This window comes from Lepus europaeus, chromosome 1 (genome assembly GCF_033115175.1).
Source record: "Lepus europaeus isolate LE1 chromosome 1, mLepTim1.pri, whole genome shotgun sequence".
NCBI classification, from domain to species: Eukaryota; Metazoa; Chordata; class Mammalia; order Lagomorpha; family Leporidae; genus Lepus; species Lepus europaeus.
Window position 1 is genome coordinate 146,661,980 of NC_084827.1, and position 23,021 is coordinate 146,685,000.

General features: G+C 41.8%; 1 protein-coding gene across 7 annotated transcripts in view; it reads left to right on the forward strand.

Moving 5' to 3' along the window:
* Positions 1-23,021, forward strand: part of CARF (calcium responsive transcription factor) — a 72,667-nt gene that overhangs the window by 31,225 nt on the left and 18,421 nt on the right. For 6 of the 7 annotated variants that reach the window (XR_009865883.1, XM_062190066.1, XM_062190060.1 and 3 more), the window contains 5 exons: positions 1,238-1,322; positions 6,434-6,623; positions 13,379-13,499; positions 18,029-18,172; positions 21,793-22,026. Coding sequence is in view for 6 of the 7 variants with exons in the window: in XM_062190066.1 (XP_062046050.1) it covers positions 1,238-1,322; positions 6,434-6,623; positions 13,379-13,499; positions 18,029-18,172; positions 21,793-22,026 (774 nt within the window). In the remaining variant the exon portion in view is untranslated. Of the gene's footprint in view, positions 1-1,237; positions 1,323-6,433; positions 6,624-13,378; positions 13,500-18,028; positions 18,173-21,792; positions 22,027-23,021 lie in introns of those variants that run through there. The other variant, XM_062190086.1, reaches the window with a different exon arrangement.

Sequence of the window (23,021 nt, forward strand, 5' to 3'; positions counted from 1 at the left end):
ACTCTTAAGTCACCTGAAAATATTCTTATAGTTCATTTTAAAACAAAACCTTATTTACTTATTGATTTGAAAGGCAGTTGAACAGACGAAGAGAATTGCCATCTGCTGGTTGATTTGCCCAGTTTCCCAATAGAGCTGAGATGGCTCTGGCCAAAGCCAGGAGTAGGGAATATAATCCAGGTATCCCACTTGCATGGCAGGAATTTATTTACCTGAGCCATCACTGCTACCTCACAGGGTCTGCATTGGCAGGACACTGGATTCGGGAACCTGAGATGGGAGCAGAACCCACTTTATTTTTTAAATTTTTTTTTTTTTGACAGGCAGAGTGGATAGTGAGAGAGAGAGAGAGACAGAGAGAAAGGTCTTCCTTTTGCCGTTGGTTCACTCTCCAATGGCCGCCGCGGTAGCGCGCTGCGGCCGGCGCACCGCGCTGTTCCGATGGCAGGAGCCAGGTGCTTCTCCTGGTCTCCCATGGGGTGCAGAGCCCAAACACTTGGGCCATCCTCCACTGCACTCCCTGGCCACAGCAGAGAGCTGGCCTGGAAGAGGGGCAACCGGGACAGGATCGGTGCCCCGACCGGGACTAGAACCCGGTGTGCCGGCGCCGCAAGGCGGAGGATTAGCCTGTTGAGCCACGGCGCCGGCCCCCACTTTATTTTTTAAGATTTATTTATTTATTTGAGAGGCAAAGTTACAAACAGAGAGAGGGAGAGACAGACAGAGAGGTCTTCCATTCGCTTGTTTACTCCCCAAATGGCCACAGTGGCAATGGCTGGAGCTAGGCCAATCCGAAGCCAGGAGCTTATTCCGGGTCTCTCACATGGATGCAGGGCCCAAGCACTTGGACCATTTTCCACTGCTTTCCCAGGCCCTCAGCAGGGAGCTGGATCAGAAGTGGAGCAGCCAGGACACAAACCTGTACCCAAATGGGTTGCTGGTGCCGCAGGCAGAGGCTTAACCTACTATACCACAGCATTGGCTCCCCACTTTATTTTTTGATAAATGGAAAATAATCATATAATGAAAATAGTACACATAAGCTTTAGGAGAGATATGAATTTTTTGTGACTATAGGTACCTGCAAGAGCAAACTCAGGCCTTCAATTTAGCAGGTAATTAAAGAAAATAATTATACCATCAGGTTACTCTATAGTTATAAGAGGATAGAGCAATTGAATGCCTTTTGTGTGTATATGTAGAGCTATATATTAAACATATTCCTCTTCTATTCTAGAATGCTTGAAGAACCTTTTTTGGCTCCTCTTCAGCCACTTTCTTCTAATACACCTATCTGGGCCTGCCGCCTTAGGAGCTGTGAGGTGAGGTAAAAATAATCTTTATCTAGAATTACTTAACTGGTTATAACCATAATTCACCTCCAGATGCCCACCTTTGAGTATAATGAATAGACTGCATCTATAATATTTTCTTTGTGTTCATGCTAAATCTGATCTCATCTTTTCTCTTATTCTTTAGAGAATAAAAGCTCTATTAAAGCAGAAGTCATATAAATCCCTTCATACTTCACTAAGGTTTCTTCTCTTGTATCTCTTCTTCCCATATTTTTGGCAAAGCTTCACCCACTTGTTTCTCTACTTTTTTTTTTTTGACCATTCCTACTCCTTATTTGCTTACTCTTACTTCTTTTCATATTCTCAGTAGAAATAGTTTTTATTTTTTAAAGATTTATTTATGGGCCGGCGCCGTGGCTCACTAGGCTAATCCTCCGCCTTGCGGCGCCGGCACACCGGGTTCTAGTCCCGGTCGGGGCACCGGATTCTGTCCCGGTTGCCCCTCTTCCAGGCCAGCTCTCTGCTGTGGCCAGGGAGTGCAGTGGAGGATGGCCCAAGTGCTTGGGCCCTGCACCCCATGGGAGACCAGGAGAAGCACCTGGCTCCTGCCATTGGATCAGCGTGGTGCGCTGGCCGCAGCGCGCCTACCGCGGTGGCCATTGGAGGGTGAACCAACGGCAAAAGGAAGACCTTTCTCTCTGTCTCTCTCTCACTGTCCACTCTGCCTGTAAAAAAAAAAAAAAAAGATTTATTTATGTATTTGAAAGGCAGAGTCAGAGTTGCATAGAGAGAAGGAGAGACAGAGAAGAAGAGAGATCTTCCATCTGCTGGTTCATTTCCCCAAATGGCCATAATGGCTGGGATTGGCCAGATGGAAACCAGGAGCATGGAATTCCATCTGGGTCCCTAACGTGGGTGCAGGTGCCCAAGCACTTGGGCCATCTTCCACTGCCTTTCCAGGTGCACTAGTAAAGATCTGGATCAGGAGTAGAGCAGGACTAGAACCTGTGCTCATATGGATGTCAGTATTAACCTACTGTGCCACAGTGCTGGCCTGCTCAGTAGGAATTTTTAAGAATTCTTGACTTTGTCTTTTTCTACATTTTATGTCTTGTGAACTTTCAGGTCTCTTATTTATAACACTAATTGCTGTATGTGTGTCATCACTTTCTTAATTCTGCCCTCGCTCTTGGAGGTCTCTAATCATTACTTGAAACTTTCTTTGAATTTCATCTCCAATTTACAGTATCCAGGAGCCAGTGTTGTGGTGTACCAGATTGGGCTACCTGTGATGCCAGCTTCTCAAATGGGCACAGGTTCAAGTCCTGGCTGCACCTCTTCTGGTCCAGCTCCCTGTTAACGGCCTGGGAAAGCAGTGCTTTTGCCTCTGTATCCACCCAGATGAAGCTCCTGGCTTTGGCCTGCCCAGCCTTGGCCATTGCAGCCATTTGGGTAGTGAGCCAGGAGATGGAATACTCTTTTTCTCCCTGTCTCTGTCTTCTCTGTAATTCTGCATTTCAAATAATATAAATAAATCTTTTAAAAAATTTATTGTATCTCAAACTGAAATAATCTACAATAGCACAATGAGCTCTACTTCCTGAATTCTGTGTCTGTGTAATGACAAATACCATCTCCTCAGACACCCAGCCACAAGCTTTAGTCTAGCTTTTTCCTTTCCTACATTCAGGTAATCACTTCAGTTCTTCCATTTCTTGTCGCTAAAATTTATTTTTCTAAAACAACTTGTCAGTAAACGTTACTTTCACCCTCTTTTCTTAGTGTCCAATAAGTTCAGTGTCATTTTTTCCAGAGTGCTTAGCTGTAGAAGCTAGCTTTCAAGGCCTTCCATAATCTTGTGTCGTCCTATCTTGTCCTACTTTCCTTCTTTTCTCTGACCTTTGCTTCTCATTAGCTTAGTCCTCCTACTTTCTTTTTCTTTCTTTTTTTGACAGGCAGAGTGGATAGTGAGAGAGCGAGAGACAAGGAGAAAGGTCTTCCTTTTTGCCGCTGGTTCACCCTCCAATGGCCGCTGTGGCCTGTGCATCGCGCTGATCTGAAGCTGGGAGCCAGGTGCTTCTCCTGGTCTCCCATGCGGGTGCAGGGCCCAAGCACTTGGGCCATCCTCCACTGCCTTCCTGGGCCATGGCAGAGAGCTGGCCTGGAAGAGGGGCAACCGGGACAGAATCCGGTGCCCCAACCGGGACTAGAACCCGGTGTGCCGGCACTGCAAGGTGGAGGATTAGTCTGTTGAGCTACGGCGCCGGCCAAAGTCCTCCTACTTTCTAGAAACATGTTAGACTTTCTTTAGCTCTGTCATGTTTCTCTTCCTACATGTTATTTTTTTCCTACTTACCATTTACAACTGTTCTTCAAATACTAATGCAATTATCTAATTATTTTAGCTGTTACCTATTTCTTTATATTCTTTAGTATTTATTTTCATTATTATTCTTAATTATTTACTAACTTTAATTGTTCTTCATTACTCAACAAGTAGATTTTTGAGGGAAGTGATCAAACTAAAGATGGTAATAAGTTTTTAAAATGCTTCATTTTTTTTTTTATTTTTAAAAAAGATTTATTTATTCATTTGAAAGGCAGAGTTACAGAGAGGAAGAGGCAAAGAGAGAGAGAGAGAGAGAGATGTCTTCCATCCAGCTGTTCACTCTCCATGTGGCTGCAATGGCTGGAGCTGTGCCAATCTGAAGCCTGTAGCCAGAAGCTTCTTCTGGGTCTCCTATGCAGGTGCAGGGGCTCAAGCACTTGGGCCATCTTCTACTGTTTTCCCAGGCCACAACAGAGAACTGGATCAGAAGTGGAGCAGCCGGGACCAGAACCAATGCCCATATGGGTTGCTGGCACCGCAGGCGGTGGCTTTATCCACTATGCCTTGGCGTCAGCCCCATGCTTCATTGTTTTAAATGAAATGTGGAAACAAAAACGTTCTCTTTCAGTTTTAATATTTTGAGAAGATTTCTAATAATAAGTTTTATGATGTGATACCTTGCATTTTTTTGAATGCTCTGCGTTTTAGAATACTCACAGACATGTGGTCAAACACCTTATTTTACAACTCAGTGCATTATGTGTCTTACCTAAAATCATACATCTTATATAAAACTGGTTAAGACCATCCTGCAGGAATATTCTCTTCCATGGAAGATTTCTCTTTTTACCATTTATTTGCTAATTTGAAAGTCAGAGAGAGAGAGAGAGATCTTTCATCCACTGGTTCACTCCCCAAATGGCCACAACAACCAGGGCTGGACCAAGCTGAAGCAAGGAGTCAGGAGCTTCTTCGAGATCTCCCACTTGGGTGCAAGAGCCCAAGCACTTGGGCCATCTTCCGCTGCTTTCCCGGGTGCATTAACAGGTAGCTGGATTGGAAGTGGAGCAGCTGGATCTCAAACTAGCACCCATATTGGATGTTGGTGTCACAGGTGGTAGCTTTACAAACTATACCACAATGCTGGCTCCCAGTTAAGGATTTTTCTCTCTTCTCCCAAGCAATATCAATTTTTGGTTAATGAGTAAAGAAATATTTTATGCATTTTTACTTCAAAATATTTTTTAGTTCTACTTTAGTATTTCTCATTTAACAACTTTTTCTATAGACATTTTTTTCTGATTTGACCAGAGTATTTCAAATACTCTATTAAACTTTTTTTTTTTTTTTTTTTTTTGACAGGCAGAGTGGACAGAGAGAGAAAGAGAGAAAGGTCTTCCTTTTGCCGTTGGTTCACCCTCTAATGGCCGCATCAGCCAGCGCGCTGCAGCCAGCGCATCATGCTGATCCTAAGCCAGGAGCCAGATGCTTCTCCTGGTCTCCCGTGCGGGTGCAGGACCCAACGACTTGGGCCATCCTCCACTGCACTCCTGGGCCATAGCAGAGAGCTGGCCTGGAAGAGGGGCAAACGGGACAGAATCCGGTGCCCCGACCGGGACTAGAACCCAGTGTGCCGGCGCTGCAAGGCGGAGGATTAGCCTATTGAGCTGCGGCGCCGGCCTAAACTTTTATCTATAGGCCTGTCTATATACCTAATTAAGTTGTACTAATTCAATTTTTTTTAAGTGACATTATGCATTCTGTCCATTTTATTTTATTTAAAAGTAGTACAGTTAAACTTTATAATCCTACTTTTATTTGTGATAGATATTTTGATAAAGAAATATCCAGACAAAAAGAAAGTTTGTAAGTGACTCTTTTCATTATTTTTAAGGGAAATTGTACTTATGCCTTGCCATGTTTCAGAAAAAAATTTAATATAGCTTACAAAAAATATAAAATATGCTAGCAAGGTAAATATTAAGAGTGGGAGGTAAAGGATAAATAAAAACAAGAATGGGAATGTAAAATAGCAATAAGAAAGTACATATCTTAATGAAGTGTGTGTATGTGTATGCTCTTTACACATATACACACCTGCCTGTAATCTAAGAGTCTACATTTCAAAAGGGAAATCCAAGTTGGTAACTAAATTCTGTACCTATTAATTAAGAGGAGTTATGCTAATTTCCTGAAAGAATTGAATACATTTTAATTTTTTTTTAAATAAAATAAAGAGCATACTACTATTTTTGGTACTAAGTCCAGACAGGATTTCTTCTCCATGAAGAATCATCATAAAAAGAATTTAATGAGTCAATTCTTCTACAACATTTTATGGGAAATACAATCACAATTTTCATAGGATTTCAGGTAGATTCATGGCATTGTATCAAAATCAGTCTCAGTTCAAAGAAACCCCACTGAAAACTAGTGCTCTGGCTAATTTGATGCTTATCTGAAAATGTTCCAGGGGTAGGATTTTTAATATCCAGAAGAGTGTGTGCACTATATGTTCTTGAAGTTACCCTCTCTAAATATTGTCTATTGTCCCTGTCAAACAAAATATAAAGATAGGATATCAGTATGGTATTCATATTTCCCTAAATCATACCTGGAGAATATCTCTTTAATGATCCTGGTTGAACTGAGATCAGACCTACTGGTTGTAATAGACCAATGATCTGATGGCAAGAACTTTTCTCTTGTGAAAGCTGATGAGTCTCTCTTGGACAACCATCTCATTAAATGCACTATGTAGTGAAGCATACTTGCTACTAATTTTGTTACGTAATTTTACTGCTTGCAGAAAATTGGAGATTCATACCGTGGCTACTGTGTAAGTGAGACTGAATTAGAAAGTGTCCTAACATTCCACAAGCAGCAGACTCAGAGTGTTTGGGGGACCCGCCAGTCTCCAAGCCCAGCGAAGCCAGCCACTCGCCTGATGTGGAAATCCCAGTATGTCCCATATGATGGAATCCCATTTGTCAATGCAGGTACTTTTTAAATAATTATTTTAAAAGGTTCAGCAGAAGTCACAGTCCATAGTTAAAAATGATTTTTTTTCTTAAAATGATTTATTTTCATTTTAGTAGATAACTTTTTTTTTTAAAGATTTATTGATTTTATTTGAAAGTCAGAGTTACACAGAGAGAGGAGAGGCAGAGAGAAAGACAGAGAGAGAGAGAGAGAGAGAGGTCTTCCATTCAGTGGTTCACTCCCCAGATGGCTGCAATGGCCAGAGCTGTGCTGATCCGAAGTCAGGAGCCAGGAGCTTTTTCCTGGTCTCTCACATGTGTGCAGGGGCCCAAGGACTTGGGCCATCTTCCTCTGCCTTCCCAGGCCATAGCAGAGAGCAGGATAGGAAGTGGAACAGCTGGGTCTCAAACAGGAGCCCATATGGGATGCCAGCGTAGCAGGCGGAGGATTAGCCAAGTGAGCCACGACACCGGCCCCAAACATGTAAATTCTAATAGGCCTATTTAAGAATATATAAAAAGGACAATTTTATTATTTTCTAATATGTCTGCTGTGATTTTAAACATTTGTAGTTTTCTGCCACCAAGATTGGGATAATTTGTTACGTAGCAATAGATAATACAAATAAATAGATGTGAAAACAATAGAACTGGGGTTGGTTTGTGATACAGTTGGTTAAGTCACATCCCATATTGGAGCAGAGGTTCAAGTCTCGCTGTTCTGCTCCCTATTCTGTTCTAATGCTCCTGGGAAAGCAGCAGGTAAGGGCCCAAGTACTTGGGCCCCTGAAACCCTTGGGGACAGATGGAGTTCCAAGCTCCTGGCTTTGGTGTGGCCAATCCCTGCTGTTGTGACCATCTGGGGAGTGAACAAGTGTATGGAAAATATCTCTTTGTCTTTTCCTCTCTCTGTGTATCACTCTGCCTCTCAAATAAATAAAAAAGTCTTTTTACAAAAGAAAACCATAAAGCATAAATATTTTAAGCTGAATATCCTACTGTACTGTAGGGTACAGCAAACTTAAAAAAAAAACTTCAAAATTAAAAAAAAATCACAATAAAATATTGATAAATTTGACATTAAAATTTAAAACTCTGTTTAAAAGAGACCACAACTAAAATAAAACAAAAGCAGCAATTTTATAAACAGCATTATATAATACATACGATAGGGGCCAGCACTGTGGCGCAATAGGTTAATCCTTCTTCTGTGGCTTTGGCATCCCATATGGGCGCCATTTCAAATCTCGGCTGCTCTCTTCTTCCAGTTCAGCTCTCTGCTATGACTTGGGAAAGCTGTAAAAGATGCCCAAGTGAGACCAGAAAGAAGCACCTGGCTCCTGGCTTCGGATTGGCTCAGCTCCAGCCCTTGCGGCCATTTTGGGGAGTGAACCAACAGACGGAAGACCTCTCTCTCTGTCTCTCTCACTGTCTGTAACTCTACCTCTCAAATAAATAAATAAAAATCTTAAAACACACACACACACACAAAATACATATAATAAAGAATTTCTATGGAGAACATAAAAAAGCATACTTTTTTTTAAAGATTAAAGAATTAAATAGAAAAATGGGCAAAGGCTATAAACAGTATTTTTTTAAAGGTGACAAATGAGGGCCAGTGTTGAGATGTAGTGATAAAGCCACAGCCTGCAATGCTGGCATCCATATGGGCACCTATTTGAGTTCCACTTCCGAACCCTGCTCCCTGCTAATGGCCTGGGAAAAGCACTGGAAGATGACCCAAGTGCTTGGGCCCCTGCTACCCACATGGGAGACCTGGAAGAAGCTCCTGGCTTCTGGCTTTGGCCTGGCCCAGCCCTGGTCATCTGAGGAGCGAACCAGCAGATGGAAGATCTCTGTCTCTCCTTCTCTCTATGTAACTCTGCCTTTCAAATAAATAAATAAATAAATCCTTTAAAAAATTAACAATAATCACTTTTCATGTTGATTTTTTAAAAAGATTTTATTATTTATTTATTTGAAAGAGTTACAGACAGTGAGAGGGAGAGACAGAGAGAAAAGTCTTCCTTTCATTGGTTCACTCCCCAGATGGCTGCAAGGGCCAGAGCTGTGCTGATCTGAAGCCAGGAGCCAGAAGCTTCTTCCTGGTCTCCCACGCGGGTGCAGGAGCCTAAGGACCTGGGCAATCTTCTACTGCTTTCCCAGGCCACAGCAGAGAGCTGGATTGGAAGAGAAGCAGCCAGGACTAGAATTGGAGCCCATATTAGATGCTGGCAAGCAGGTGAAGGATTAACCTACTGCACCACTGTGCTGGCCCCTCAGGTTGATTTTTTAAATAAGGTAGCAAATGAGCACAAACATGTTCACCTTCACTAGCAAATAACAGGAAAATATGTCATATTTCTCAGACTGACAAAAAAAAAGTTTCACAACACCCTTAAACACTTTTAATTCACAATCAATGTGAACATCATAAATAGACAAACAGGAAGCAATAAAAAGTAGACAGCATACCTGTGGGGTATTCTTACAAAAATCAAGTCTGTTTTTAATCAAAGCTCTGGAGCTAACAGTTTATAGGAAATATAAGAGATAAAAGAACACACTATATTACAGAGATGGAATCAGAAAAATCTAGAATGCAGCAAACTACCTGTGGAAATGGAGGAGAAAAATCTGTAGATGAAAAGAAATTTCAGATACTTATTAAACAGATGCAGTCAGTGGATCTTGTTTGGATTAGAATTTGAAGGAGCTGGTGTTGTGACCTAGTGGGTAAAACCACCCCATATGGGCTCTAGTTTGTGTCCCAGCTGCTCCACTTCCATTCCAGCTCCCTGCTAATGGCCTTGAAAAAGCAGCGGAAGATGGTCCATGTGTTTGGGCTCCTGCTACCCACGTGAGAGACTCAGATGAAGTTCCTTGCTCCTGGCTTTGGGCTGGCCTAGCCCTGGCTGTTGTGGTCTTCTAGGGAGTGAACCACCAGATGGAAGATTCTTTCTCTCTTTGTGTCTCTCCCTCTCTCTATGTAACTCTGACTTTCAAATAAATGTTTAAAAAAATCTTTAAAAATTTTGAATAAACCTATGGGAGAAGATACCTGTGAGACAGAAAAATGTAAATATTGGAAATCATAACATTATGAAATTACTGTTAATTTTGTTTTTAAGATTTATTTATTTATTTGAAAAGCAGTTACCAGAGAGGTAGAGGCAGAGAAAGATAGAGGTCTTTCATCTACTGGTTCACTTCCCAAATAGCTGCAACGGCTGTAGCTGAGCTGATCTGAAGCTAGGAGTCAGTAGCTTCTTCTGGTTGCAGGGGCCCAAGGACTTGGGCCATCTTCTACTGCTTTCCCAGGCTATAGCAGAGAGCTGGATGGGAAGTGGAGCAGCCAAGGCTCCAAAGCACCCATATGGGATGCCAGAACTGCAGGCGGCAGCTTTACTCACTATGCCATAGCACCAACCCCACCATTAATTTTTTTGAAATGTAATAATGGGATTGTCAAATGTGTGTACATGTGTGTATAAGAGCCTTTCAGGTATGTGTCTGTGATGCATGGGTTAAGAGGCCACTTGACACCCATACCACTAATGGAGTGCATAGGTTTATATCCCATCTCTGCTTTCAATTCTGGCTTCCTACTAATGCCCACCTTGAGAGGCACCATGCAATGATTCAAGTATTAAGGTCTCCGCTACCTAGATAGGAGACCCAGATTAAATTTCTGGCTACTGGTTTTAGCCTGGCCCTGTCTCAGTTATTGAGGGCATCTGTGAAGTCAATGGAAGATCTATCTCTGTCTCTCTGCCTTTCAAAAAAAAAAAAAAAAAAGAATCACCATGAAAATTTTTTATTTTTTAAAGATGTATTTATTTATTTGAAAGGCAGAGGCAGAGAGAGAGAGAGAGAGAGAGGTGTTCCATCTGCTGGTTCATTCCCCATATGGCTGGAGCTGCACTGATCCAAGGCCAGGAGCCAATAGCTTCTTCTGGGTCTCCCACATGGGTGCAGGGGCCCAAGGACTTGAGCTATCTTCTACTGCTTTCCTAGGCCACTGCAAAGAGCTGGATCAAAATTGGAGCAACTGGGACTTGAACCAACGCCCATAGCGGATGCTGGCACTACAGGCGGCGGCTTTACCCACCACACCCCAGCGCCAGCCCCAAGATCACTTTTTTTTAAAGGGTCTCTATCTTTTAGAGATATTTACTTAATATATACCATATACTTTAGAATTATACATGAAATGATATGGCATCTGAAATTTATTGTAAAGCCATCTGGGGGAATGAAAAAGCAGGTAGGGGATTGACTATATGCTGATAGTTGTTGAAGCTAAATGAGAGATACCTGGAGTGATGGGGTTTCTTATACTGTTACCTCTATTTTTATATACATATGCAAATTTCCATAATACATAGATTTTTAATAGTCTAGCAGTGTTGGGGCCCATGTTGTGGGGCGGTGGGCTAAGCTGCTTCTTGTGAGGCCAGCATCCCATATTGGAGCACAGTTTGAATCCTGACTGCCCCACTTCCAGTCTAGCTCCTTGCTAATGTGCCTGGGAAAACAGCAGAAGATGGTCCAAGTGTTGGGGAGCCCCTGCCATCCCCACGAGAGACCTGAATGGAGTTTCAGGCTCTTGGCTTCAGCCTGGACCAATCCCCCCTGTTGTGGCCATTTGGCGAGTGAATCAGCAGATGGAAGATCTCTGTCTTTCTCTTCCCCTGCCTCTCCCTGTCACTCTGCCTCTCAAATAAATAAATAAATCTTTTTAAAGAAAAAAAAACAGTTTGTGCTAAGTCATGGGTAATATCAGAAAGGGAAAGAAATTCTTTTAAAAAAAGATTTTAAAAGGTATTAGAAATGCTTAGGAAACAAAGATTTTTGGAATCTACCTTACTTGAAAATTTGACTTGAACATTGTAAGGCTGTATGCAGTCTTTGTTCCTTTTACTGAAACTATTCATAAAGAACTACTGTTAAGTTTTTTGCTATTGTCTACATAATACTTGGTAGGAGTATTCTCTAATATTATCATAGCACGTTCCAAATATTCAGAATTCTGAAATACACTTGGTCCAAAAACTTTCAGAAAAGCGATTCTGGACCGGTACCACAACTTTAGAGAGCAATTTGAAGTAATCTTTTTTTTTTTTTTAAAGATTTATTTATTTATTTGAGAGGCAGAGTTACAGACAAAGAGAAGGTGAGAGAGATCTTCCATCCGCTGGTTCACTCCCCAGACAGCTGCAACAACTGGAGCTAGGCCAATCCAAAGCCAGGAGCCAGGAGCTTCTTCCAGGTCTCCCACGTGGGTAGCAGGGGCCCAAACACTTGGGCCATCTTATGATGCTTTTCCCAGGCCATTAGCAGGGAGCTGGATTTGGAAGTAGAACTTGAACCAGTGCCCATGTGGATGCCAGCATTGCAGGCTGTGGCTTTACCACTACATCACAGGGTTTCAAGCACTTGGGCCATCCTCCACTGTTTTCCCAGGCCTTATCAGAGAGCTGGATCGGAAAAGGAGCATCAGGGACATGAACTGGTACCCATATGGGATGCCAGCATGGCAGGCAGAGGCTTAGCCTACTAAGCCACAGCGCCCACCTGAAGTAATCTTTTAAAGACAAAATGTGCATACTTTACAACCAGCTTTATGGTGTTTACTCTTGAAAAGTCAATTACACTTGTTCATCAGAAGTCATATATTGTAGAAGTTTGACTATAGCATTTTCTTTTTTTTTTTTTTAATATATTTTATTTATTTGAAAAGCAGAGTTAGAGAGGTAGACACAGAGATCTTCCATCCCCTGGTTCACTCCCAAAAGGGCCGCAACAGCCAGGGCTGGGCCAGGCCAAAGCCAGGAGCTTCTTCTTGATCTCCCACAAGAGTGCAGGGGCCAGGGAACTTGGACCATCTTCCGCTGCTTCCCCAGGCACATTAGCAGGGTGCTGGATAGGAAGAGGAGCAGCCAGGACTTGAATCAGCACCCATATGAAATGCCAGCATCACAGGCAGGCAGCAGCTTACCCTACTATGCTAAGACACTGGCCCCAGGAAATGAATTTTTAAATGATATTAGTGTTTGTGGGGCTAGCGCTGTGGTGCAGCAGATTAATGCCCTGGCATGAAGTGCCGGCATCCCATATGGGTGCCGGTTCTGGTCCCAGCTGCTCCTCTTCCAATCTAGCTCTCTGCTGTGGCCTGGGAAAGCAGTGGAGGATGGCCTGGGTCCTTGGGCCCCTGCACCTGCGTGGGAGACCAGGAAGAAGCTCCTAGCTCCTGGCTTCAGGTTGGCACAGCTCTGGCTGTTGCAGCTATCTGACCCAGCGGATGGAGGACCTCTCTCTCTATCTCTACCTCTTCTGTTACTCTATCTTTAAAGTAAATAAAATAAATCTTTAAATAAATAAATAAATAAAAACAAAAATTGTACTTTCAAAATTTATATTTATAAAAAATATTAGTGTTTGTTAACCAAATGAAACATTTGATAATTTCTATTTATAAAGTATTAAATTTTATTATTTTAAAAAATTCTGTGTGTCTAAGTATCAATAAATATGCTTTTTGCTCATTTCTTTACCATAATTTTATACTATCTTTGGTACATTTTACAATAAACTTTCAAACCTTTATGTTTGTGTATCTTAATAAAATCTACCAGTCTTCTCTTTCCTTAAAGTTGTGTAGTTGAAAGTGTAGATTTTGCCTTTGCTACCACCAAGTTGTTTTTAATCCAGGGTCTAAATTAGACGGACACTTGAATTAATATCAACAACTGGTTTTTGGCCCACAGGGAGTAGAGCTGTGGTAATGGAGTGTCAGTATGGGCCAAGGAGAAAAGGTTTCCAGTTAAAAAAAATCAGTGAGCAGGAAAGCAGGTCCTGTCAGCTCTACAAAGCCACTTGTCCAGCCCGGTAAGGTTTATTTTCTTTCCTTTTTTTTTTAAATTAAGTTTTGACTTTTTGAATAGTGGATATGACATTTTTGTTAAGTTTAAACATTACCAAAAAGTATTCATTGAATTCTTAAATTTTCTCTCACCCCTGCTCACTGTGTCCCCCTCTTTCCTTTTTTTCTTAAAGATTTATTTATTTATTTATTTGAAAGGCAGATTTATAGAGAAAGAGGGAAGGAGAGATAGATCTTCCAACACAGGTTCACTCCGCAGATGGCTGCAATGGCTAAAGCTGGACCAATCCAAAGCTAGGAGCCAGGAGCTTGTTCCAGGTCTCCCACATGGATGCAGGGGCCCAAGGACTTGGGCCATCTTCTACTGCTTTCCCAGGCACATTAGCAGGGAGCTGGATGGGAAGTGGAGCAGCCAGGACTCAAACTTGCACCCATATGGAATAATGGCACTGCAGGCAGCAGCTTTACTAGCTATCCCACAGCACTGGCCCCCATCTTTTTTCTTTTTTTAAGATTGATTGATTGATTTGCAAGGCAGAGTTACAGAGAAAGAGAGGGAGAGACAGAGAGAGAGAGAGACAGAGAGACAGAGAGAGAGAGAGATCTTCCATCCATCCATTCCATCTTCCATGGTTTACTCCCCAAATGTATATAATGACTGGGACTGGCCTAGCCAAAGCCAAGATCCTGGAACTGTATCCAGGTCTCTCACATGGTGACAAGTCCCCAAGTACTTGGACTATCTTCTGCTGCTTTCCCAAGCACATTAACAGGGAGCTGGATTGAAAGCTGAGTAATTTGGACTGGAACCAACATTATGATTGAGGTTTAATCAATTGTGCAACAATGTTGGCCGCTCTGTGTACCGTTTAAGGCAATGATTCTTGGGGCCAGTGCTGTGGCTCACTTGGTTAATCCTCTGCTTGCGGCACCAGCATCCCATATGGGCACCAGGTTCTAGTCCTGGTTGCTCCTCCAGTCCAGCTCTCTGCTGTGGCCCAGGAGGTCAACAGAGGATGGCCCAAGTCCTTGGGCCCTGCACTCGCATGGGAGACCAGGAGGAAGCACCTGGTTCCTGGCTTCGGATCAGCGCAGCGTGCCGGCCGCAACACACTAGCTGTAATGGCCACTTGGGGGGGGAGGTGAACCAACGGAAAAAGGAAGACCTTTCTCTCTGTCTCTCTCTCTCTCTCACTGTCTAATTCTGCCTGTCAAAAAACAAAACAAAACAAAACAAAAAGGTTCATTTTTAATTACCTTTATACAGAAGAGCAACTCTATACTAAGTAAAGATTTCAGCAGTTTGCACCCACACAGACTCACGAAGTATAAAGTACTGTTTGAAGACTAGTTTTACTGTTAATTCTCACAGTACAACTCATTAAGGACAGAGGTCCTACATGGGGAGTAAATACACAGTGACTCCTGTTGTTGATTTAATGATTTACACTCTAAATGATGTCAGTGATCACCTGAGGCTCTTGTCATGGGCTGCCAAAGGTATGGAAGCCTTTTGAGTCCACAAACTCTCTCAGCATTTAGACAGAGAAAAGTATCTCCTTCTTTGATGACCCCTTCTTTCCACGGAGATCTCACTCAGAGACCCTTCATGTAGATCATTTTTTGCCACAGTGTCTTGACTTTCCATGCCTGAAATGTTCTCATGGGCTTTTCAGCCAGATCCGAATGTCTTAACAGCTGATTCTGAGATCAGAGTGCTATTTAGGGAGTTTGTCATTCTATGAATCTGGTGTGTGGCCTGCTTCCCATGTTGGGTCCTTCTCTCCTTTTTAATTCTATCAGTTGTTATTACCAGACACTTGGTCTTATTTATGTGATCTCTTTGACATTTATTCCGATCTATATGATCAGTTACACACTTAAAATGATCACTTTAACTTGTAAGATGGCATTGGTACCACCCAGCTTAATAGGATTTGGAGTCCTGTGGCAAGTTTTTAGCTTTACTTTTAGGGGTAGGTCCGTGGGAACGTGTGCCAAACTGTACATCTCCTCCCTCTCTTATTCCCACTCTAATTTTTACTGGCATCTGTTTTCAATTGGATTTAAACAATTATGGTAATTCTGTTTTAAGTAAATAGTTCAACTGATGGTATTAAATAGAAAAAGAAAATAATAAAAAATAATAAACTGTTCCTTGACAGTCAAGACAAGGATTGTTCAAGTCATTGCTTCTCATAGTGGCAGTTTCACTTCTGCAGGTTTCCTTTTAGGTGCTCTGTTAGTTGTCACAGATCAGGGAAAACATATGATATTTGTTCCTTTGGGACTGGCTTATTTCGCTAAGTATGGTGTTCCACAAACACTTTGAAGTATTCTTGTAAAGAGCATTATTTCTTTCTCTTTAGTAGCCATATTATGATCCAGTTCTGAACTGATTATTATTAGCCTTCTAATGATGACCGTGTAAACCATGAGAAGTATTTTTCATTATATGCAAAGTTGCAATTCATGGTATTGTGCATTAGTGCAAGTGTATTAAAATAAATTTCTAGAAATGCAATTGCTAGGGAAAAAGTTATATTCCTTTTTAAACACTGAAAAATATTACAAAGTGGCTTTGTAGCACGATTTTGCCAATTTACATTCACTTTAGCAATGTATGAGAACAGCACAGTAAGTTTTTGAGAGAATAGGAATATAGGATAGTTGTTGCCCTGGATGAGAAAGAAAAATGTGAACCAATGAAAGATTTTTTTTTTAAGATTATTTATTTATTTGCAAGGCAGAGTTACACAGAGACAGGAGAGGTAGAGAGAGAGAGAGAGAGAGGTCATTCAATGGTTCACTCCCCAATTGTACGCAATGGTCAGAGCTCTGCCAATCCAAAGCCAGGAGCCAGGAGATTCTTCGGGATCTCCCATGTGGGTGCAGGGGCCCAGGAACTTGGGCCATCTCCTACTGCATCCCCAGGCCATAGCAGAGAGCTGGATCAGAAGTAGAGCAGCCAGGTCTCTAACCGGCATTGGGCCATCTACTGCTTTCCCAGGCCATAGAAGAGGGCTGGATTGGAAATGGAGCAGCTGGGAATCAAACCAGTGCCCACATGGGAAGCTGGCACTGCAGGCGGCAACTTTACCCATTACACCACAGTACCAGCCCCTTTGGGCAATATTTAACTTGACCATGAAACAAGTTTTCAACTACTCTTTAAATGTAAACAATATAAAAACTTGACGTATAACTTGGGGAAAAGTGCAGAAGTAATTTTATTTTTGTCACTGGACAAGTACCTAAATTTTTTTTTATCGATTTATTTATTCATTTGAAAGGCAGAGTTAGGAAGAGACAGACATAGAGAGTGAGATCTTCCATCTACCAGTTCACTCCTCAAATGGCCACAAAGACCAGGGCTGGGCCAGGCTGAAGCCAGGAGGCTGGAATTCCATCTGGGCTCCCATGTCTGTGTCAGGGGCCCAAACATATGGGCCATCTTCTGCCGCTTCCCCAGTCTCACTAGCAGAGAGCTAGATTGGAAGTAGAGCAGCTGGACTGTGAACCAGTGTCCATGTGGGGTGCTGGCATGCAGGCAATACCTTAACCCACTGCATCACAACTCCAGGCCCCTAAAAATGGTCAGTATGGGGGTTGGGCAGGGTCAAAGCCAGGAACTTCTTCCTGGTCTCCCATGCACAGGGGCCCAAGTACTCAAGCCATTCTCTGCTGCTTTCCTAGGCACATTAGCAGGGAGTTGGATTATAGGTGGAGCAGCCAGGATTCAAACTGCCCTTATAGGATGCTGGTATTGCAGGCAGTGGCTTTACTCAGTATCTCAAAATGCCAGCTTCTTAACTACCTCTTAAAGGTATTCAAAAAGAAATATGTCCATGGAAATTCATAGGAAAGAAGGTCAAATTGAATCTGGATGTTTCTGTTTAGATTGAAGTTGAGTAGGTGGAGATTTAGAGGCAAAATGTTATAGGTTGCGAAAACCATATAAATAAAGATGAGACACAACTACAGAGGAAGAAGGGACTTTGAGAAATGAACTTCATAGGAAAAGAAATTTTAAAGTAATAGAGGGCAAGATTAAGTAAACAAATTAGAATCATATAGAGTGCCTTGAGTGCTGCCAAAAAATCTATCCTTTATTAAGGAGCAGAAATTTTCTTCACATTAGGAAATCAAATGTGAAGAGTCACTGTGGAGTTGATGTATCAAGTGGATTTAATAATGAAATCTTGGAGGCACAGTAGCTTAGAAGAAGGCTATGATGGTAACCTTGGGCATGGGGTGATTATGTCTTCCAGAGAATGGAGAAGAGACAAATCCAGAAAAAAATCCATAGATACTTAGATATTTTATTCAAGTTATGATTATTGGTAGTCATTATTGTTAATTTGCTAAGTAGTATTGAACATATGGGATATCTTTCATGTAAGCCTTTGAATACTTTCTAGATAAACTGAGTTTTCTGTGAAGTTAAATGTTTACAGTAAGCTTCTGGTTGATGTTGGTTGTTTTTTTTTTAAGATTATAATATAGTGAAACAAATTGTTTCTCTTGTATAAAGGATTTACATTAAAAAGGTACAGAAGTTTCCTGAATACAGAGTTCCTACAGACCCTAAAATTGATAAGAAAATAATCAGAATGGAGCAGGAGAAAGCCTTTAACATGCTAAAGAAGAACATGGTAGATGCTGGTGGTGTTCTAAGGTATGACATTTATAGAGTCCTTTTGTCTTACAAATTAAATAGCTCTGGTTCCAAGAATTATCTTGTAAGAGAAATTGTATTTTCCAATTATCTCACTAAGAAATGGTTTTGTAAGGTAGATACCTCACTAGCAGTTCTCTACGAATGAAATTGATTTGCCACCAAATACATAAGCCATAGAGTTTATCTGCCAAAGGTCCTAGAGAATTCAGAATTATGCATGCTGTATGTCATGTACTATATACCACATGGAAATTTTATCTCTAAATGATAAATATTTCTTAAGCAACACATTCATTATAGTCGTAGATTTGGTACTTTGCTTCAGACACTTAATGGGAGCAGAACTTGCAGCTACGTGTATCTTTTTAACCCATCTTTGATTACTTATGGCAGCAAAAATGAATTCTAAGCCCTAAGTAAAATTCTTTTATGATTCAGGTTTTAAATGATAAAAAAATACTTGGTTTTCCTACTTTGCTGTATGTGTCAGTCCAGGTAAAGAATTTGCTATTGTATACATATGAGGATAAGTGTATGGGAAATAGTTTTTTTCAAAAAAATGTTTGGTTTATGGAAAAAGAATTCAGTCAATAATAATTAGATCCTTTGCTTTGGAGAATATTTTGTATCTTTTTTTAAAGATATATTGATTTATTTGAAAGGCAGAATTACAGAGAGGGAGAGGCAAAGGCAGAGAGAGAGAGAGATATTCCATATATTTTTTCATTCCCCAAGTGGCTACAACGGCCAGGGATGTGCCAGGCCAGAGCCAGGAGCTTCATCTGGGTCTTCCATGTGAGTCCAGGGACCCAAGCACTTGGGTCATCTTCTGCTGTCTTCCCAGGCGCATTAGCAGGGAGCTGGATCAGAAGTGGAGCAACTGGGACTTTTTTTTAACCAGTGTCCATATGGGATACCAGCATTGCATGTGGAAGCTTTACCCACTATACCACAGTGCCAGCCCCTGTTTTGTATTTTTTTTTTTTTTTAGTTTTATTTATTTATTTGACAGGTAGAGTTACAGACAGAGAGAGAGACAGAGACAGAGAGAAAGGTCTTCATTCCATTGGTTCACTCTTCAAATGCTGCATTGGCTGGAGCTGCACCGATCTGAAGTCAGGAACCAGGGAGCTTCTTCCTGGTCTCCTATGCGGGTGCAGGGACCCAAACACTTGGGCCATCAACTACTGCTATCCCAGGCCACAGTAGAGAGCTGGACTGGGAGAGGAGCAACTGGGATGCCAGTGCCGCAGGCGGAGGATTAACCTAGTGTGCCACAGCGCTAGCCCCTTTGCATTTTTTTAAGTCGGCTCCATTTTATGTAATGTCAGTCATTGGGTGTAGCAATATCAATTAAGACAACTATGCCAAGTCAGTTCATTTTTCTAGCATTTGTGTTTTATTGCACTGCTGTCCAGGAGAACTATATTCAACTTTTTAGTTGATTTTCTTGCTCATTGGGCCAGCAGGAGCTGTGAATACTGTAGAGGCAGTACAAGGGAAGTTTTTCCTGTCTAGCTCAGTTTTGTCAGGTTCTGAAATGTTTTTTAAGATTTATTTATTTATTTGAAAGAGTTACAGAGAGGCAGAGGCAGAAAGAGACAGAAGTCTTCGATCTGCTGGTTCAGTCCCCAAGTGGCCGTAATGGCAGAGCTGGGCTGATCCAAAGCCAGGAGCCAGGAGCCAGGAACTTCTTACTGGTCTCCCATGTGGATGCAGGGGCCCAAGGACTTGGGCCATCTTCTGCTGCTTTCCCAGGCCATAGTCAGAAGTGGAGCAGCTGGGAATCGAACCAGTGCCCATATGGGATACCAGCACTGCATGCAGTGGCTTTACCCGCTATGCCACAGCACCAGCCCCTGGTTCTGAATTATATGTACTCTTTGGCTGAAAGAATGATAGGTGTGTCACAGAAATGTAGTATGAGAGATATTTAATGAATGGGAAAATAGATAATTCAAAAGATGATTTACAGTGGTGTATATTTTGAGGTAAAAATTTAGTTAATCTGAAATTTAAAATACTACTTTCATGAATTCTTTTGAAGGATTTATTTTATTTATTTGGAAGGCAGACTTAGAGAGGGAGAAAGAGAAATCTTCCATATACTGGCTCACTCCCCAGATGGCTACAATGGCTAGGACTGACTGGGCCATGCTGAAGCCAGGAGCCAGGAACTCCATCTGGGTCTCACACAAGTATGGCAGGGGCCTAAGTCCTTGAAGCATCATCTGTTGCTCTCCCAGCTGCATGAGCAGGGAACTGGATAAGAAGAGAAGCAGCAGGGGGGCTGGCGCTGTGGAGCTGGCATCCCATATGGGCAGCGGGTTCTAGTCCCGGTTGCTCCTCTTCCAGTCCAGCTCTCTGCTGTGGCCTGAGATAGCAGTAGAGGATGGTCCAGGTGCTTGGGCCCCTGCACATGGGACACCAGGAGGAAGTGCCTGGCTCCTGGCTTTGGATCAGCGCAGCGCTGGCCGTAGCGGCCACTTGGGGGATGAACCAATGGAAGGAAGACCTTTCTCTCTCTCTTTCACTCTCTGTAACTCTACCGGTTAAATAAATAAATAAATAAATAAATCTTAAAAAAAAAAGAAGAAGAAGAAGAAGAAGAACAGCAAGGCTGGCACTGAAGTGTAGCGAGTAAAGCCACAGCCTGCGTCCTGTATGGATGTCACTTTGTGTCTCAGCTGCTCCATTTCCAATTCAGTTTCCTGCCAAAGGCCTGGGAAAGCAGTGAAGATGGCCCAAGTGTTTGGTCCCCTGCCACTCACATGGGTAACCTGGATGAAGCTCCTGGCTTTGGCCTGGCCCACCCCTGGCTGTTGGGGCTCACTGGGGAATGAATTAATGATTGGAAGATCTCTGTCTCTGTAACTCTAATTTTCAAATAAATATTTAAAGAAAAAGAAGTGGGGCAGCAGGGACAGCATTGCAGACAGTGGCTTAAACCATTATACCATGACACCTGCCCCAACTGTCACAGGTTCTTAAATCCTACATCATCTTTACCTTAGTGTCATAGTGAATTTCTTTTTTTTTTTAATTTTTTTATTTGACAGGTAGAGTTATAGACAGTGAGAGAGAGAGACAGAGAGAAAGGTCTTCCTTCCGTTGGTTCACTCCTCAAATGGCCGCTGCGGCCCGTGCTGCGCTGATCCGAAGCCAGGAGCCAGGTGCTTCCTCCTGGTCTCCCATGCGGGTGCAGGGCCCAAGCGCCTGGGCCATCCTCCACTGCCTTCCTGGGCCACAGCAGAGAGCTGGACTGGAAGAGGAGCAGCCAGGACTAGAACCCGTCGCCCAAATGGGATGCTGGCGCTGCAGGCGGAGGATTAACCAAGTGAGCCATGGCGCCAGCCCCGTCGTAGTGAATTTCTGAAAGGGTTTATGAAGATTTTATTTTAATTGACTATAAAATTTATCTTAAAAGTGTTAAACAGAGGGCATTTCAAGTTCTATTTAATATGGTATAATCACGTGTAATTTTTCCTTAAGATATTATTTCTTCCCCTCATGATTGCTAACTTTAGGGTGATTCATACTTTGTCTAATAATGTTAATAGTTTTCATAATTTAATATTTTAATTTTAATCATTCAAATTAATTTTTTCTCTTATCAGGTGGTATGTACAGTTACCTACCCAGCAAGCCCATCAGTATCATGAATTTGAGGCTCCCTGCCTCCCCTTGTCGCCTTCCCCTTTTCCCATGTCTTCTCTTGAAGAACAGGAAGCTGCAGTTAGAGATGAGAACTGTGCGTTACCCTCCCGTCTACATCCTCAAGTAGCACATAAAATTCAAGAATTAGTGTCACAGGGAATAGAACAAGTATATGCAGTAAGGAAACAACTAAGGTACAGTAGAAGCAAATTATTCCTCTGCATTTTTCATTTTTGTTTGTTAGTTTAAGTAAAATACTTAACATTACAGATATTTTCTTGGATATATGTTACCAAGGTAGATAAGGAATATGGCTTGTTTATTAATATTTATGGACTGATCACTTTCTAATAAATGTTTTATAAGCCATGTATAATGTGGCTTTTTATCATTATGTTTGAGATTTGAGTATTTGAGATTCCATATTCAGGTTAGCAAATTGTACTATTTCTGAATGATGTGTGAATTTAATTATATAATAAAAAGTCTTGTAGAACCAAAGATTTAAAAACCTAGATCAATACATTATTCTCAAATTATTTGAAATGCAGTTTAAGTTTTATTATTACAAAAGAATTTGGATAGTTTTTTCCCCAATGATCTTTTGTTTGTAGTATTCTATTTTTTTTTTTGATACTCAGGATAATAATATTATTTTTATTATGTAACACTTTTACGTGTGTGCCAGGTATTGTGATAAGCTCTTTAGGTGAGTGATCTTATTTAGTTTTACAACAGCTCTATAAAGTTGTATATTTATCCCATTCTAAATAGAACATAGAGACTCAGAATGGCTAAATAATTGGCTAAAGGCAGATCAGAAATTTCACACAGCCCTTAAGATGCTGCTTGGGTTGTCTCCTTCCATGTTGGAGTGCCTGGGTTTGCATCTTGGCTCTACTTACAATTCCAGCTTCCTACCAGTGAGCACTCTGGAAGGGAGCAGGTGATAGCTCAAATTGTTGACTCTGTGCCATCTACATGGGAGACCCGGATCGAGTTTCAGACTCCCAGCCCTAGCTTTGCAGGCATATCAGAAGTGAAATAACAGCTGGAAGATTATTCTCTAATGATTCTGTTTTTCTGTGCCTTTCAAGTAAGGTGAAAATAAATGCAATTTTTATAATATCTTTCTGGGCCCATTGTTGCAGCACCATGGGTTAAGCCACTGCCTGTGACTCTGGCATCC